The 18363-nt window shown below is 41.2% G+C and overlaps 1 protein-coding gene across 4 annotated transcripts; it reads left to right on the top strand.

The window, feature by feature from the left end:
• The first annotated feature begins 1187 nt into the window (after positions 1-1187).
• grhl1 (grainyhead-like transcription factor 1) lies at positions 1188-16773 on the top strand. Of its 4 annotated transcripts, none has more exons than XM_031758254.2 (16): positions 1188-1361; positions 3437-3626; positions 3899-3972; positions 4489-4622; positions 4728-4957; positions 5593-5675; positions 5960-6113; positions 6426-6537; positions 6947-7041; positions 9736-9979; positions 10449-10576; positions 12233-12261; positions 12466-12551; positions 14004-14089; positions 14544-14608; positions 15492-16773. In XM_031758254.2, exons 1-16 carry the CDS (start codon positions 1342-1344, stop codon positions 15604-15606), a joined length of 1845 nt encoding a protein of 614 aa, XP_031614114.2. In that variant the 5' UTR covers positions 1188-1341; the 3' UTR covers positions 15607-16773. The 4 variants fall into 4 exon arrangements, with proteins under 4 accessions (XP_031614114.2, XP_031614113.2, XP_039459472.1 ...); XM_031758253.2 differs by having other exon boundaries at positions 3434-3626; XM_039603538.1 differs by lacking the exon at positions 1188-1361 and adding an exon at positions 1384-1637.
• Positions 16774-18363: the final 1590 nt, after the last annotated feature.

Below are 18363 nucleotides of genomic sequence, written 5' to 3'. Positions count from 1 at the left end.
ATACTGGAAGAGGTGAATCCCATCAGGACAGAAATAGTTCAACATGAATGAAAGAAGAAGAGGTGGCGGGTGTGGGCAATTAAATTTCCCAAGGGGCTGCATGAGAATCTGGGACTGTTGTGGAGGGTCGCACCTATAATCTGAACTCAGTTCTGCTTAACATCAATTTTAAGTCTTTATAAACTGCCACTAATAAAAGAAGTGTTTACAGTTAGTGAATGAATGGCCCACCCCTGCTCTAAGGGCACAAGTTAGGTTAGATCAGGTTAGATTATTTTATTTGCACCCATAGATAGATTTGAGCTGCATTACTGAGTCATACTCAAATGCACATGTTCAATGCAAACACAGACAACAGCCAACAGCATGTTGGCCAACAGCTTAACACAAAACACTGAGGAAATAAATAAATAACAATGACAAAGAATTCCCACAGCATCATGTAGGATAGCAAAGGATTTCCAGGAAGACCCAAGTTATCAAAAAAACTCTCACAGAGCCACCATACAGAGACAGAGGCTTCTCCTTAAATTTGTCACCTTTGAATTGACTTCATGCTCATAAAAACAGGTCTCCACTTATCCACCGCATGCTGATCTAATGATCAGCATGCGGTGGATAATGCTGATTATCAGTGAGCTAAGTTATTAGTTTACTAAACGTCTTATTACCGTGTTATACAGGAGTTATCGGTGTAGACTTTAAAAAAGCGCGTTTGTTCATGTCTTTATGAAGTGAATCAGGTCTTTCTGCCACAATAATCTCCAGTATCGTAACTCCCACACAGCGACAAGTATGAAGCCTGCAGGTGTGTACAAATAAGGGAATATTTCCTTAGTGACTGTAATAAGGTGAAACCTACAAAAAAAATTCTTTCTTTTTTTTGTAAATCATTTTAATTTTGAAGTCATCCCAATAAATTTTGCACTGGCCTTTTTTTTAGGGGTAGGGGGATATATTTCTCATTTAATATTCCAATATCATAAAATCACAGCTTTTAAAACCCAGTTTTACCACTGCTTTCTCCAAACTCACCCTACAGCTGCAGGTAGGCCATCAGGTGAGCCAATCACAAGCCCGGCAAGGGCAATTGACAGTAAGACCCCGCCTCCCGTCCACCTGTAATCCAATCCGCGTCCTTGTCACAGGTAAAACCGGCCTTAATTTCTAAGCATTGCCCCAAAAAGCGAGAAAAGCCGACAAAACCCGTTCTCTCAGGAGGGGACACCTTGTTTGTTGCCGTGGCCCTTATCCAGTGTTAGCAGCGGAGTTTTCCAGGGTGGTAAAGAAGACGGATCGGATTTTCAGTACCAACTAGAAAGTCCAGTTCGACCGACCGAGATGTCACAGGAGCATGACAAGTAAGTTGTCCTGACTCCTCTGTTAGCCCGCACAACGAGCATGTTGACACTATAAGCTTGTAATACTGACTTTAATTGCTTTTGCGGATTTTCTGATTATTTTTGCACTTTATTTTTTAAAACAAATAAATTCATTGCACTGACGGATTTTTCAAAAGCCGAGGGTCACACTGTGACCTGCAGCTGCAGCCTTCTGTATTTTTTCTCAAATCCTGATGTTCTTGTCGCATATAAGCATGAGCCTATTCTACGATCATTATAGCTCCTTTTAAAAGGGTAAGTGTGCTCTGTTACAGCGGGTTGCCAAGCGGGGAGTTGGCGTAGTCTCATAGTTTCCCATGGTGTTGTAACTCCGCTCGTTTCACCTGTCATGTTCGAGCCTGTACAGGTGTACCTCCACCTGTCGTGCGAGCTGGAGGCGACTGTTGGAATAAGAGCCGTCCCGGAGTAGAGATGGGCGGTTGTTTGATTTTGCCTTAAGCTTTAACTGTTATGTGGATAGTGGAAATGATGTTTGCTCAGGAATAGGCACAAGTCTCCGGCAGCAAGGTGTCAGCCAAGGAAAACTGCCTCTGCACAGGTGTAAAAGAGTTTTAATGGAAGATAAAGCTTAAAAAAATAAAAAAAATTAAAAATAAATCAGTATTTTTCTGATTTATGAATGTTTAGTGTGAGATATATTCTGTATTCTGTTTGAGGGCAGTGACAAGGAGACATTTGAGGGGAGTGAAATCGTACACCTGCTAGGCGTTGGCCCCACAACTAACATACACAAGCGAGCACAGGGCTATCTGAGGTTTTCATGGATTTTACTCTACACTGCTGTGTGTGTTGTTGTTGTTGTTGTTGTTTTAATTTATAGGGTCATAAATTAAAATGAGGGATTAAAGCTCTTTTCTCTAAATGTCCAAAAAAGTTGGGGGGTTTTTTACTGCTCCTGTACATTAAAGTGACAGAAGTCTGGACTCATGCTGCCTTACTCACTTTATTTCTTGACATCTAAGTGTAATTTCTGCCTGATCAGCAATCAGATTCTTCATTGTTTTAGTAAATAATGGCTTATATTACCTTACCTTAGATATATTCTTTTATAGCCAACACATAATGGATTATATCAGGTTGCGTTTAGATATAGGGTTACTAATTATCACTTTCTCTGACCACTGGGAGACAAAAAAGTTGTATTTGTTGTAGATACTCAACATGGAAACTGATCCAGTCCGTTCACACTTTATAATAATTACTTTGTTGGATGTGGTGGCAGGATGGCTGAAGAGGGGATATATGCGGTTTCCGAAGTTTGTGGAAGAAACTTTAATAACAAGAGCTCCATTAATGACTTTACTTTGACTGGGGCTTAACGCATCTCAGCAAACAGAAGCTGTGCAAACATTAAAATTTACTGTAAACAGGTGACTTCAGTGCAAACGTCGCAGGCTCATCATCGGCCGTTTCGTACACACAGAGGCGTTTTTGTTTTACTTTAAATGTAATGCACCCAGGTTCAAATAGGTTAAGCTTGCACACTGTGCTCAGCATACCAAGGCGATGTAGAATTTTGAAGAGGAAGAGAAGGAGCGCGAGGCAGGCGGCCACTGAGCGTTAAAATCTCATGATTATTTGTCACAAACAAGTTCGTTTGCAAGCACAGCGCAGGAATGCAGCCGGGTCAGATGCGTCACATGCGGGCGGCTTCTCAACCAATGAGTGATCCCCGAACTAGAGTCGTTACACTGGACGATCCTGTAGAGCATCTTTTTCTCGATACACCTTCTGCCTCTGTGGTTCAGCGGCAGAGATTTGTTGCACAATCCTCGAAAAGCCTGACCAACTGGTCCTGCAGATGAAAAAAAACATCTACATGGGTGATCTCTCGCTCTTATAACCTGTTTGTCTGTTTTGAGCGGCGCTGAGATTTCAGGTCTCGGTTTGGCGAGCTTATGTGGAGTCACTGTGGAGAATAAGTCCATAACAGGAGATGAATCCCTTCTAGTATGGACGGCTCTTCCCTTTTTCATGTCATTAACTGTTTTGTATGCAGTAACTAAAGCACACACTCTCCTCCCTTTTAGCAGTAAACGTGCGGTCCTGGTTCTCCAGAACGAGCCGGGTTATGGCGGCCAGCGACGCTCTTTCACCACAGAGGATGAAGCCTGGAAATCTTTTCTGGAGAACCCGCTGACAGCTGCCACCAAGGCGATGATGAGCATAAATGGAGACGAGGATAGTGCCGCAGCTCTGGGCCTGCTCTACGACTACTATAAGGTATCAGGAAAAGCTCAGCGGGAATAGTTTCTCCCATCCTTCTATGAGGAGTAGTGCAAAATCACATACTGGAGGAATAGCCAGATTCTTGCAAACTTTCCCTCTGTGATCCTCACCCTTAGTGACATCTGATCATTAAGTAACATCTGTGAGACAGAGCCTACATTATGTCATGTAACTGATCTAACTATGCCTACAAACAGCAGGATGACCCAGTCTGTTAGATGTGATGTGGTCAGACGCTGAGCGGCTGTGTTTACTCTCGTATACAGGTGCCCAGGGAAAAGAGAACAATACACCAGCCCAAGACAGACACACTGGTCTCTGATGTGGATCCCAACAAAAGGTAAGCAGCAGTCCTCTCCACGTACCACCTCCCCCTTTAAAAATAAAAGCACAGCAGAGGGCAACAGCAGGAAAACCAGAGAGCGATTCAAGCTCTTGTGATATGATTTTGAAATTCTGTTTAAAAACTGTATGCACATTTATCCTCAGGGGTGCACCTGTTTTCTCCAGAGTAGCAAGGAAAAATGGTTATTCAGCTGAAGCAGGGTTTTACTCATCTAATTTAATCAGGTAGCTTCACTGACATTAGGATTTCTTTTGCTGCTTTAGTCAGGTGTACTAAAATAGCTGCTCCGGTTGTCATAGAAGACATCTTTAAAATCTCAAAAAAGGAAGGAAAATTCTTTTGTGTTATCAATAGATTGTTAATCAGTTCTCAGGCATTGCAACACCAAAGGTGAAACCCAGGACTGAGAAAAGGGAGAAGCACAAAAACATACCATATAAATAACCCATTGTGTCAAGGCTTATCAAAGCAATGATGTGCCATATTATGTGCACTTCTTCTTTGTCACAGGCACCAGATCCAGGCCGGACACTCCATAGTCCAACTCCAGGAAGCCAGTATGGAAAACAGGATCCCGGTACTCAAGCCTGCCTTCAATATTCTTCAGCTGGGCCCGGACAAGAGAGCCCACTTTTCTTCACCAGGTCTGCTCTGATTCAGCAACACAAACAAAAAAAAAACGGAAAAATCTAGAAACCTGATGATGAGTTAACTGTTTTGGGTTCTTTTGCTTTGTTTTGTTTGTTCAGACACTACTGTCACAGTTTCCATTGCCACCGTGCCAAACCAGACTATCAAGACAGAGGTGCCCACCCACGGCTTCTCGGTGACTGTGCCAAACAACTGCAGCGAAACAGAGAGCCACGTGGGCGTCTTTGACCGCCAGCTCACCCACAACGTCCATTTCAGCCCTGGCACCCAGGCTCGTACGCCCCCTGACTCCACCTTTCCCGAGAGCTTTAAGGATGGTTCCCAGGAAGTGAGTGTTTCGATTCCCCCCCTCCCCCCTCCCCCCCCTCCTCTGTCTAAACCCTGCTAATGCTCTCCCAGCACCCCCCCCACCCCCCCTCCTCCTTCTCCTTCACGTTCCTCTCCTCTCCCCTCTCAGATCTCTCCCATCAGACAATAGGATATTCACCCGATCCCATGGAGCCAGCGGTGGGCTCAACCTTCCCTGGTTTTATTTGAACATGCCAAAATAGTGGCCAGTGTGTTATTATGCCATTGTCTCACCAACACAATAAAGTGCTGTACTTTTCTCCTACAATAGCCAAAGCCCTTTCTCTCTCCTCTTTCTCTTTTTAACCTGGAGGGGAATTACCTCAGAAAAGCCAACAAAACCCCTGTACAGGAGGGGGTGGAGGTGGCCACAGAGCCATTTTTTAAACAAAAACCAAAATGGAGTAGAAGGGGAATAAATAACACCAAAACAAACTGTTATACGTGATGAGAGAAAGCCTAGCCTAATAAATGACTAGAATGAAATACAGTGCTCATCTAGTTGCTTACACAATTTGCTAATTGAAGAAAATCATCTAAAATTTATGCAAAGCAGCTGTTTTATTTTCTGTTCCTATGCTTTGCTTGATTCTGTTTTCCTTTTTTGCGCTTCAGGTGTTTTCCCTCCCAGGAGATCTCCAGTTTCGAATGACCTCCATGACGCCCGAGCACTACACTCAGTTTGACACCGTGCCGGGGTAAGTCGCCCTGCCGCCGGCCCACCGTCCAACTTCCACACCGCCATTCAGCTTTTGACACGGCACAGCAGAATGGCTTCATTCATCGCAGTCACAGGGGAGACACCAGACTCCTGTCTGTGTGTCTCACAAGAGTCTGCACATATTTAAAGCCCGCTAGGTGTTACTCTGCTGTTTCATTCGTCTCCTCGGATTTGTTTACAGAAGAGATGTTTTTTTTAAAACGCAGCATCTTGTTGTTTATGGTATTCTCTAGATTTTACCCTTATTTTTGTGTGTCTCAGGAATAACTTTGAGTACACTCTCGAGGCATCCAAATCTCTGCGTCAGAAGACAGGTGACGGGACAATGACGTACCTCAACAAGGGCCAGTTTTACCCCATCACCCTCAGGGAGATTGACAACAAAGGCCTGCAGCAACCCATCACCAAAGTCCGGGTAAGAAAGAGCACTTAAAAAAACAGGAAATGACATATAATTCATTTCAGTTCAATTCAGTTTTATTCATATAGCGCCAAATGACAACAACGGTTGTCTTAAGTGCTTTATATTGTAAAGTAAAGACCCTACAATAATACAGAGAAACACCAAACAACTTGGCGACAGTGGGAAGGAAAAACTCAGTTTTAACAGGAAGAAACCTCAGTGTGGGGCAACCATCTGTCATGACAGGTTGGGGGTGAAGGGATCAAATGTATTGTGAAATATGATTATTTACAGTCATCACTGTGCTTTCTTTTTTGTCCCCAGAGCGTGGTGATGGTGGTGTTTGGAGAGGAGAAGTGCAGAGACGACCAGCTAAAACACTGGAAGTACTGGCACTCCAGACAGCACACGGCTAAACAGAGGTGCCTCGACATCGGTAAGATCTGAAAACAGATATTTCCATAATAAACCACATCATGAAATAAAACAACCCAAAAAAAAGAAGTCACGCTACCAGTTTGAGTGCTGAGACGTAGCGGACACGCTAATCCTCATCTGTATGCACACTCAAGCAGCTGTTTGTAAGCACAGCTTAGCAGGAAAAGGTGTGTTATTTGATTGTGACAGCTCATTTTGCTTTTGATGGATTACTGTTAATCTGTAACTTTCATAAATCTCAGCATATGTTGAAGTTACCTTACCTTTCTTACTTTTTCTGTTTGTTTTTTTTTTTTATCATTTATTTATATTTATTTAAATGGGCTAATTCCTTTTTAGGCTCAGCATAAAGCAGTTAATATGCCTTCAATACATCATTTATTAATAACCAACATCTGTTGCTCCAGCTGACTACAAGGAGAGCTTCAACACCATCGGTAACATTGAGGAGATTTCATATAACGCCATTTCCTTCACCTGGGACACAAACGAGGAGGCCAAAGTAAGTCAATGGACTGAACGCATCCACACCCACATCCACACCTTCACAGGTATACGGCTGCCTGACACCCCCGCTGACATCTCAGGTTGTCCCTTGGACCAAGTCCAAACATGACGGTTCACTGTTTGCACTTCAGCGTTCCTGTCAAAACAAGAACATTGTTTGATTCTCAGGATCACCGGTGATCCGAGGCTTCCGCGTACTTCCTGGTCTTGAACGTTTAAATATGAGGCTTGACCTTTTAACAGCAACAAACCTAGACACCTAAAAATAGGCCTCCTTTTTCTTGTTTGTTTGTTGATGCCCTGTGCCTGAATGACAGTGTCAGGTGCCGAGTCCCCTTTATGGGTGATCGTCATCCCCTTTGCTCACTTTGATCCCCCCAAAAACAGTTGTTAAATATAATTAGTGGTTTTAATAAAGAAGAGTGAGGATGCGGTCATGTCGCAGTCACTCCTCTCCTGTGTGGTTACTCAGGTTGTGTAAAAACACACAGGTGTAGGTGTTGTAGGTGTGTGTGTGTGTGAAAGAGAGAGTTATTCCTGCACTCTGTTCTTATATTCTTGACTGGTCCAACCTGCCTGTCACCCTTATTGTGATGTCGCATGTTTAGGTATTTTTGGACAAAGAGTGCAGGAATGAGGAAATTCATTGGGAGGGGAGGTGACCAGATGGGACAGTTGTCAAGTAAAATCCGGCAGAAAGGTGGAGCTCCTGTCCTCATCTCCACTCGTGATTGTGTCTTTCTTTGTTCCTAACCCTCGTGCTGCCCTGTGGCTCTGCTCCGCTCTCGGCCTGAGATGGAAGACTACTGACAAGCTGGCAAACAGACAAAGAAACAACACGGCGCTGCCGCTCATCACCGGCGTACTTTTCTTTAGGCTACACTTTGGATAAATAAAGTCACATGAACAGACCTTCCTAAGCATACACACACTTGTACACACACTCACGCTTGCATACCAGGATGTGGGTCTAACTGTCTCATGACTGGTGGCATGCATTCATAGGATGTTCATCCTTGTGTGTTTTTGTTACTTCACCATTTGTATAACCGCCCAGCCACATTGTTTGAGCATCTGATCAGCGAGGTGTTTGGTTACAGATGAAGGTGTTTGGCGTGTGTGTCTTTGGATGGATGTCTGAGGGATCAGTTTGGGTTTCTGACCTTGGGAAGTGAGGTCATTTTACATGCTGATGGGATTTCAGGATACAATTAGGAGTTTAATCATTTGGTTGTATTAATTAAACTTGGAGTGTGTTAAGGTGACAAGTCAGTTAGAGGAAGTACCTGCATGTGTGTGGTTTGCCCTTGGGCTGAATGCATAGCAGTATATGTGCATAAATCAAATTGTACTGTATATGTAACCCTTATATAGTGCTGTGATGATGGGGGTAATAAAAGTTATAAGATGAGGAACAAAGGCAAAAGTTATATATGCCATGACTTTACTATATCAAATCAAGGTTGCAAATCATATAGTTTTAGTATGTTTACATCAAAACAGCGCCAGCATCAAAACTGTCTGCATGTGTGGTTGTTATTGATTGAAACACCTCAAAAAAGGAAGAAAGGGTATTAGATCATCCACAGTCACATACTCTATGGAAAAGCTTGTGACGCTGCATCAGTTCTCCTTAAAAGTACTTTTGTTATCAAGTCGAGTTCATCGATTTATTAAGCGCAGTTTTATCATATGATTTCCATGACTTCCATTACTAGTAATGCTAACTGGTTACATTTTAAATACTGTAACCTATAAGACATTATATTGAATGATTTGGATTCAAAGTAACACCTGGTATTTCTTTAGTGTGTGTGTGTGATTTTTTTTAATTAATTATTAATTATTGTCCCAAATTAAGTTTTATGGATATAAAATGTTGTATAAAATGTTTCTACTCCAAACATTTAAAATATGGTTGTTGACCATTCAGGCCCATTAAAGACAGTTAAATGTCTTCATTTGTGGAATACACCAAATGAATGACAAAGACTATATTTATTTGTACACTTCTTAACAAATTAATTAAATCAATTCAAACTAAAATCTATCAAATTCCCTGAACACAGTTCAGGTGGTTAGAGTCAAATTTCAACACTGGACTTCTCTGAGAAGTCAGAAATAAACCGAGCATAACATTCAACCACTAAAACTATTTATTTTTCTGTTAAAGAAATGCAAGTAAATAATGAAATTTAGCATATTAATAAAAATAATGATTTACTTTACTTTTGTTTCTGCTCTTTTGTAAAACAGTAAATTATATATATAGACAAGAAAACGCACACGTGTGGCAGAAACCTTACATTTGGTGGTGATCTAATAAATTTGTTAAGCACTTCCCCCTTGAGACTTTTCTATATGGTATTTTTAAACCTTCTGTCTTGATTGTGTGTTGTGTTAACACAGTTAGAGTGTGTTTTCAAAGCAAATAACCAGGACAAAGGAAAGTAAAATGAGCATGTAATTACTAAAGCCCACCAAAAGAGGCCAGCAAAAGACACTGAAAGCATCTGAGGCCTGACTATGAGGTACCTGCTGCAAAAAGGCCTTCCTGAAAGTTAAACGTCATCACATTGGCTTCATGAATAAGAAGCAGTTTCTACTTTAATAAACAAATTTTTCAGTTTAAAGTTGTACATTAGTCTGCGTCGGTCCTCAACTTTCTTCCTCTCTCCTCCCCTCACAGATCTTCATCTCCGTCAACTGTCTGAGCACAGACTTCTCCTCTCAGAAAGGGGTGAAGGGTCTTCCCCTGAATCTGCAGATCGACACTTACAGCTACAACAACCGCAGCAACAAGCCCATCCACCGTGCCTACTGCCAGATCAAAGTCTTCTGTGACAAAGGCGCCGAGAGGAAGATCCGAGATGAGGAGAGGAAACAGTCCCGCAGGAAAGGGAAAGTTGTCGAACTCAACACTGGGCTGGCTTGTAAGTTGCTTTTAAGTTTTAGGATAATCAGCTACAATGTATCATTACTAAAATGACCAGAGGCTTCCACAGTACGATCAATTTCCCCTTCAAGTCGCCCTGACACGTGTATTTGTTAAAATTATTTCCAGTATGTAGATGAAAACAACCCCTTAGTGTGTTTACCCCCTGAAGCTGTAGTTCCTCTGAGCTCTGCAGCATGTTTCAGCTTGCTTCAACTAAACATTTTTATTTTTAAGACCTATGCTACAACTTCACTATAACTACGCTCTAATGCTGGAAACCAGAATAGAGCAAAGACAAGAGTAAATGTGGTTCTCATGTGTCCAGGAGGTTTTCCTCTGTGTTTGCTGGATAACTTTCAGCAAACATGTATTCAATCAAACCTTGTTTCACTCATGTCATGTTATGTTTGACTTAATCCTACTGCATGAATATTAAATTACTTCCTGCTGTCCTCCCCTCAAAGTTGGAGACGTGAAAGTACCAATGCTCCAGAAACGTAACGATATGACCATCTTTAAGATGATGACTGATCTCGAGACCCAGCCTGTCCTCTTCATTCCCGACATTCACTTCTCCACCTTCCAGCGTCATGTGAGTGCCGATCAAAGCCGCAAAACTCTAACAACACCTACTTTTTTTTTCTTTTAGGCCACCACTGAAAACTGTATGTTTCTCTGCCATTCCCAAAGCACGAACGTGTCTGTTGCAACATTCATAGCATCTTAGGTGGTCCATAAACAGTTTGTTTTTCAGCTTCCGCCCACTCGGCTGCCAGCTGGGTCGAGGTGACCTGCCTGCTTGCTAGTTGGCAAGAACAGAGAGTTCTGGTTTTGAGCTTTGATACAAGTCCTACATACTGATGGCTAGCTTTCAAACTGGTTACTCACACCATGATTCATTTATCAGTGACTCAAAACAAACCGGCGTACAACCACCTTGATTTATGCGTTCATATGCTCAGAGCAAAAAATAGACTTGGTGCACAGGAGAGAGGAGTGCAGTTTTCCTGTCGTTTTGTGGAAACATGTTGCAGAGGATGAGGAGAGATATAGGAGTTTACATGAAGTCTGCATGCAGGTTATCTGGCTTTTTTTTATGAGTTTTAAACGGAAGGAGCGCCTCTTCTTTAGAACTGGACTCTGAGCTCTGCCACAGTGAACACGTCACATGGCACTTTCAAGATGAGCATGTCACACGGCGAAGCATGCACACCTGACGTGCTCGCATGAGTTTACCGGGCAAAGAATATCGTTTTTGAGAAATTCCACTAGGTGTGAGCTTTGACTGCCCCCTGTTGGTAAAATGATACAAGTAGGACACCAACACCTCCAACCCCTCCCCCTTCTCTCGTGCATGTGAAGTTTACATTAATACCAGGAAAGCAGGGGAAGAGACAGGAGGTTGGTTATTTTTGGGGATGCCATTGACACTGAGCCTGACTGAACTCTCTGCAGCCTCGCTATCAGTTTTTGATAACCAACGGGTTTACTGATTTTCCTCTCAGAATAGAAAATCTATTCACAGCAATGCCTGTAATCGATACAGTCAAAGGGCGAAAGGCTAGAAAAACAACAGCCTTCCAGGAATTACAAAAAACAAGAGATGGATCATTTTAAATCAGAGGATCTGCTTCTTTACTTTGTTTTATATGATAAAAAACCTCTAATATTTATTAAAAGCCTGCAATCTGAAGGCATTAAGTTGATGTGTTTGAGACTAAATGGACAAGTTCTACTTTATTCTCACGTTTTGCTGTCAAATTTATTCAATTGGCTGATAGATAAATAATGACAGTTATCGATATTTGGTAACAAGATAACAAGGAGTGCAGTTTGCGTGAGCCACAAGATACCAGTGAGTGCTGTCAGTCCATTTCACCTGCACTTCACCATCCACAGCTGTACAGACTGGTTTATGTTGACCAGTTCCAGTTCTCAGTGATAAAGGAAGAATAAATGGGGCAACACAGGAAACTATTTGGACTCGGCTGTTGACTTTACCTTTGGCCTAGTTGACTGTTTTAGCCACTATCATGAAGAGTTACGTGAAAAGTTACAACTGCAGCCTGCGGAAGGCAGGAAATTGGTTAAAAACGTGTTTGAATATATTTTAACTTCACAAATCATCATAAATATTTGATAACAATTAACTATAATGCAAATAAATGTATTGTGAGATCCTGTATATAGTTTGTAACCTTTATGTTGCATTTGAGTGAAATTCTTTTTTTCTCTCTCTGTTTTGCAGCCCTTCTCCGCAGAAGATGGAGAAGACAGGTGAGTTCACTTAAGCCCCCCCACCCTAATTTCACATTTGCTTCATGGTAGCTTTGAACTGCCGTGACCTTTGACTCTTCCCAGTAAAATGCATACAGGGTTGCGTTTCCTAGGAAATGTACGTGAGCTTTTTTGTCGAGTCTGTCAGCCGGTTGTTGAGACCATTTAAGCAGCTGTTTGTGTGCGTGTGTGTTTCAACCACAGCTCGGGCATGAAGAGATTACCCTTCAGCGACGACGAGTTCGGTTCACCCCCAAACAAGCTGCCAAGAGTGGAGGAACCAAAGAAAGGTACTACGTGTGTTTGCTGCTGTAGTGCTATGTCCACACTGCTCATGTTCTAATCAGCAGCCTTTGAGTGATGCTCCCCTGTGCGGCTGCGTGTGCACATGCGTGTCCATGTGTGTTTGCTGTGGTCAGCGCCTGTAGCTCCACACATACATACACACAAACACACAGACACACACACTCTCCTGCGCTCTCTCTCTCTGGGCCATGTGATAATTCCAGGTCTTTCAACATATACACGTGCCCCAGCCCTCCACTGACCCAACGAAATACCACAGATCACTACGTGCATGCAGACATACATGCAAACAAGCATTTGCCCTTCACCGCATATCCCATTCATAGACTTAACAACGGGCATTTTTAATACATTAAAAATCTGTAAATGCATGTTTTGAAATATTTTGTAGCTTAGGGAGGAATGTTTTAAACATTCAGGCCTGCTTCAAAGTGCTTCTGCACAAATGCACCTCTCGTACCTTCACAAAGCCACGCTCGACCTTGTTAAATACATTCTTGCGGAAGGATGTTAACCACAGAGAGGGGTGGAAGGAGTCACCGATTGCATGTTTTTTCAAAATAATTTCATCAATAACTGGACACTTTTTTTCTCTTCTGTGGTTTTTAAACACGCTGCTTCATTTCAAGGGGACACGAGGCAGAAAAGTGGAAGTAACTACACTTAGAAGGTGGTGTAACACTGCAAGTGGTACAAGCCCTACTGTACTGGCTTACTGTTGTGGCAAGGTTTATAACCTTTCCACAGCAGTCATGTTTTTCCTTGTTGTAAACTGGAAGCTCTGGGGACTTGTTGACGTCTCAGTGACGTAGAGAGTAGTCAGTCAGCTCCTGTGCAGGCTCCTTAAACTGAAATCTGTCATTATGTTTGGCTACTTCAGACCACAATGTGTAAATCTGGCTTGCCAAATATCATCATAAAAGCATCTCTCAGTTTCCCCTGTCTTGTTTGTTTTTAGTCCACATAACGAAGTAGATAAATTAGCCACATACCTCAGATTACAGCAGCAGACTGTATTATTTTTTAATTGTATTAAAAATCTGTTGGAACCTGATCTAGTGTAGTATCAGTGAACCTTCAAGGGGTGCTCTGTCTGAGATCTGTGCATGTTCTTCTGCAGTCTAGCAGAGAGATGGCTTGCAGTGTTATATATAGTATAGCTGCAAATGTATTAATGGCTCAAGACATATGTGTACATATGTGCTTGAGCTTCACCACTCTGAAAGTCATTTGGAGATGTGGTAAAACCCCAAATCCTCAAACCCACACAAATGTACCAATGCATCAGTTAAGCTGTCTGGTCTTACGCAGATAAACTCTTTTATGACTGTTGCTGACATTTGTCTGAGGTTGAATTTGTGTTTGTGTTCAGTCCGTGAGCGTGCATGCTTTTCTTTGACGCCTGCTTAACTCCTCTCACTTTTTTCACCACACAGTCCTGCTGTACGTGCGCAAGGAAACAGACGAGGTGTTTGATGCCCTCATGCTGAAGAATCCCACGCTGAAAGGCCTGGTGGAAGCTGTAAGTTGTCCTCAGTTCACCGAACTAGCTATGGATTGTACTAGAGAACAGTTTCTTGCATCATCTAAGCTTTGATGGGCCACTAACACAGGAATCATGCAAAGTAGTGATTGGGGAGAAAAGAAAAATGGTTTTTTTAGAATTGCACAGGGGACAAAAGGTGCTAATGGAAGGGAGGGTTAGGGGAAAAGATTTAGAAAAGACATGGAAAGCGGAAATGTCCTGGGAAAAAAAGTGGAATGGGTACTTCAGGGGTCGTCGAGTTTAAAAAGAAGAAAAACAGTGCGAAGGTCATGGATATTAGTTATGGAGTACTTATGTGGAGTGGGTGAGATAACAGGTAATCAAGGTGTTTTGGAAAGATAAGATTCAAAACTGATTTTCTTGACAGTCCTAGAGCTACTGTATTTCTCTTAACACAAATTTGTGTTTGTTTTTGTTTTTTTCCAACCAGATTTCAGAGAAGTATGAACTGCCTTACGATAAGGTTGGAAAGGTCTACAAGAAGTGCAAGAAAGGGTGAGTGTATACATGTTTATCACATTCCCACACTATGTCTGAAACTTTGTGAAGGAGGAAATCTGATACCATGAACAAATTAATACAAAATTCATAAAATGTATTTCTATATTTCTTGGTGCTTTACTGATCTGTTTCACCTGCAGATGAAACAGATCATTTAGTTATAACCATATATATATATATATATATAACTTGGGGATTAATTGACCAATCAGCAATTAACACATTCAGATGAGGTAATCATGACCTGGGAGGAAAGACCCACATGCCACATAATGGGAGAAAGTGTTTATGCTAAGCTAACCAGCTGTTGGCTCTGACATGGTTAGTCCTGCACGCACCCAAACGTAATGCTTTCTAATCCTAATACTCCCCTTGTGGGATTAATAAAGGTATATCAATCAATCAATCAATCAATCAATAAGCCCCTATTAGAAAGCAATTTGCTTTTTTCTTGAACTCCATTAGAGTAGCTTTGCATGAGTCACAGTTCAAAATAAGTGCATTTATTGTATACTAGCCCATTATGTGAAGCAAAAAATCAGTCTTTTCACCTCCCCTTATAAAACAGCTGTCTTCTTTTTGAAAGAAAGTAGGTGGGAGGGGTTACTGAGCCTAAATGACCATATTAAGTATTTCCCCTGTCACTGATGTCATACAGAGCTAAGAGTAGAAAAACAATTATTTGTTTGGATCATACTGAAGCCCAAGTTTTTGGCTCATATGGATCAGTTGTGGATACACTGTCTTATTTAAAACTTTGGCTATGATTCATATGAACATGTACCACTGCAAAATTACATATATGTCACAATAATTAATAATATTAAAAAACATTATAAAATATTTCACTTCAACACACTATTTTCTCTATTGACAGCATTCTAGTCAACATGGACGACAACATCATCAAACACTACTCCAACGAAGACACCTTCCAGATCTCCATGGAGGAGTTGGGCGGCTTGTACAAACTCACCCTCACTGAAATCTGATTGGAGATGTCGTAGATTACCCTGAAAAGAGGGGCGGAGGACAAATGGAGCCGTCAAGTTTACACTTCTGGCTATGCAGTGATTATGGACCTGTCATTCATGTTGTCTGTGTGTTGTAGTAGCGTCCAACAGATGTTTTTTTTTGTCTGTTTGTTTCCTTTTTTTAAAAAGCCATAGTTCTTAACGGATACTGGTTAGAGATGTAAGTTATACATTTTCATCATTATAAAGCTGTTTGTTTGTGCATAAGAATTAACAAGTGAGGACATGTTTGACACTGGCATGACACTTTTGCATTTAGTGAGAATATGAGCTGCGCCTCAAATGTCAGTGCCCGCTGTTGTATATTTTCTTCAGGCTTGCAGAGCAGTTGAAGTGCTGCTATACCTCATGCTATACAAAGCAGCAGAGTTCATTCATTCATCAGAAGAAAGAGATTATCTTTCCCATCCTAAAGCTACAGCGCTGATGATCTGCAAAGTTTAGCACACAGAAATTTATAGTAAAATGCCCTTAAATTGTTGATGAAGCTCCAGAGGTTCAGTGTATTAATACTTAACAAAACGTGGCAGTATTTAGTGTGTAAAACCATCATATTTTTTTAGGTGCCATTAAAAAATGCTTTTCCTCAGATCAATTTAAATAATGGTCTCCTTGCAAGTATTAAATGGTCACTAAATATGTTGATAATATTGCAGAAACAGAACTACCCTTTTCCTATAGAGTAGATTCAGAAATGCTATAAAAATAGGTCAATTAATATCTAGCACAGTTTGTAATGGCTGTCCTGGAAGTGCAATATGATGATTAGATTGAGTCACATTCAGAAAACAAATCTCATCAATTGCCATAACATATAGTATAGAAATCATGTTTTTTTTTTATTGTACATAGCAAAAAGAAAAAAGGGATCTAAATTATCTCTCTTTTGTATCTCAGTACTTATTGTGTATATATTTATTAAGAGAATGGATGTGGGTCATTGTTTTTTAACCATATATAGATTTCTATTTCATCATAATATAATGTTTTTGTTTTCTTTTTATATGAAGTTATTCAAAAATTACATGTCCAGGGACACAAAGTTAACATGTTTTTGTTGTTTTTGTTGTTTGTTAAGGATTTAATCCACAAAGTTCCCTAATAAAAGCTCTGCTGTAGCTGCTGTTTTGGTTGTGTAAGACTTTTTTCTTTCTGCTTCTTCTAATAAGATGTGTTTTATTAAATATCAGATATGATGGTCGTTGATCTGTTGGGCTGTGGCAGAGATTAACCGTCGGTCCACAGGAGCAGATGTCTGGGCATCAACTCCAACCCTGCAGACAGGAAGTGGGCATGACAGGATAGCCTGGTGCAGAGAAGCTTCTCTGTCGGAAACCTGGCCACAAATTTCCACATACAGTAGCTGGCATGCTTTGATTGCGCCAGGTCCTGAAATTTGACACATTAATGCTACAATTAACATTTAAATTACTCATTTTTTTAAAAATGTAGAAAAACACAGTACCCACGCTTTTAAAATAAAGTTTACTACCCAGAGCGGTGTACTACAAAGCGATAATAATGACTCAATGAGCTATATCAAACCTGATCGGGAGCAGGTTATCCTTCGTGTTTCGGGTTAAAATCATTTGGAAACATTACGTTTCACTGATTCATTTTCACTGATTCTTTTATTTCAAGCATGTTTTAAGTGTAAGTGAGAATATGTTTTATATGTGCAACTTGTCAAGTTGTAAATTACTAAAACCACTGAATTAAGTACAAAGTGTGCATCACACTGTCACAGAAATCTGCATGTATTAACTCCGTGATTTAGAAAGTGTATAAATCGGAATTGTAAGATGGCGAAAGATATACCCTTAGGCCCCCTCCTCAATTCAGAGATGGTCTTTCCCTTTTCACGTAAATTGCCTCCTTGACTCCGCACTCAAACCAGCGTTCCTCCCTGTCCAGGATGTGCACATCCTCATCCTTGAAAGAGTGTCCACTGGCCTGTAGGTGTAAATAGACTGCGGAGTCACAATGCTGTTATTGCAGCCATTCCCCAACTCTCTGTGAATGGTACTCATGGCCATTAATCAGCGGTCCTTGATTAATGATCTTTGATCAGTGGCTGTTAATCAATGGTCATGAGAATTTGCATATTAATGATCAAGGAACTGACCTCCCAGCCCATTGTTCCCTCAGTGGTGCTAGTTTCATTCATTATGCAAATATACTGTTTATCAGACTGGAGAAACCTGCAGTCAGCTGAGACTGAAGAAGTCACTTGGATGAGTGACGAAATGTTTCTCCCACTAAAAAACGCTACGTCCAGATTAACAGAATCAACCTTTAGGGGCAGCTAATCTAAGCTTCCTTGCGCAGCTGTCATTCTTCCTTGCAGTCGACTTCGTGCAACCCACCTTCTCTCCATCACTGCCTCTCTTCACTCCATTCAAGCCTCCATCTTCATCTACACCATCAGCGTCTAGACTCTGGGAAGGTCCTGCTCTAAACCCTCTCACCACTATGCTGGGCCAAATACCTCAAATTGAATTCTGTACATCAATAAATCATGTTCATTTCCTTCTAATGATCTCTCCTTATTGAAATATATCACTTTTAAAGACTAAGATCACAAAATGCTTCCCCACAAAATACCAGAGTATTTTTTAAAAATGGGGGGAAAAAGAGTTAACTAAACACAAGTCTAAAAGAATAGTTTTTAGTCGTTTCTTGATAGAAACCACTGAGTCCATAGACCTCAAGCTG

The sequence above is a fragment of the Oreochromis aureus genome, linkage group 19, assembly GCF_013358895.1.
Source record: "Oreochromis aureus strain Israel breed Guangdong linkage group 19, ZZ_aureus, whole genome shotgun sequence".
Lineage (NCBI taxonomy): Eukaryota > Metazoa > Chordata > Actinopteri > Cichliformes > Cichlidae > Oreochromis > Oreochromis aureus.
Note: the sequence above shows the minus strand (reverse complement) of the source record. Positions and strands in the feature narration are given on the sequence as shown.

What these genes read in the sequence shown, in the direction of transcription:
- grhl1 (XM_031758253.2), top strand. Translation starts at nt 1,342, where the DNA reads ATGTCACAGGAGCATGACAA. An exon ending in ACACAAACGAGGAGGCCAAA is followed by an intron (nt 7,042 to 9,735) that starts GTAAGTCAATGG and finishes CTCCCCTCACAG; the next exon opens with ATCTTCATCTCCGTCAACTG. An exon ending in ACTCAACACTGGGCTGGCTT is followed by an intron (nt 9,980 to 10,448) that starts GTAAGTTGCTTT and finishes CTCCCCTCAAAG; the next exon opens with TTGGAGACGTGAAAGTACCA.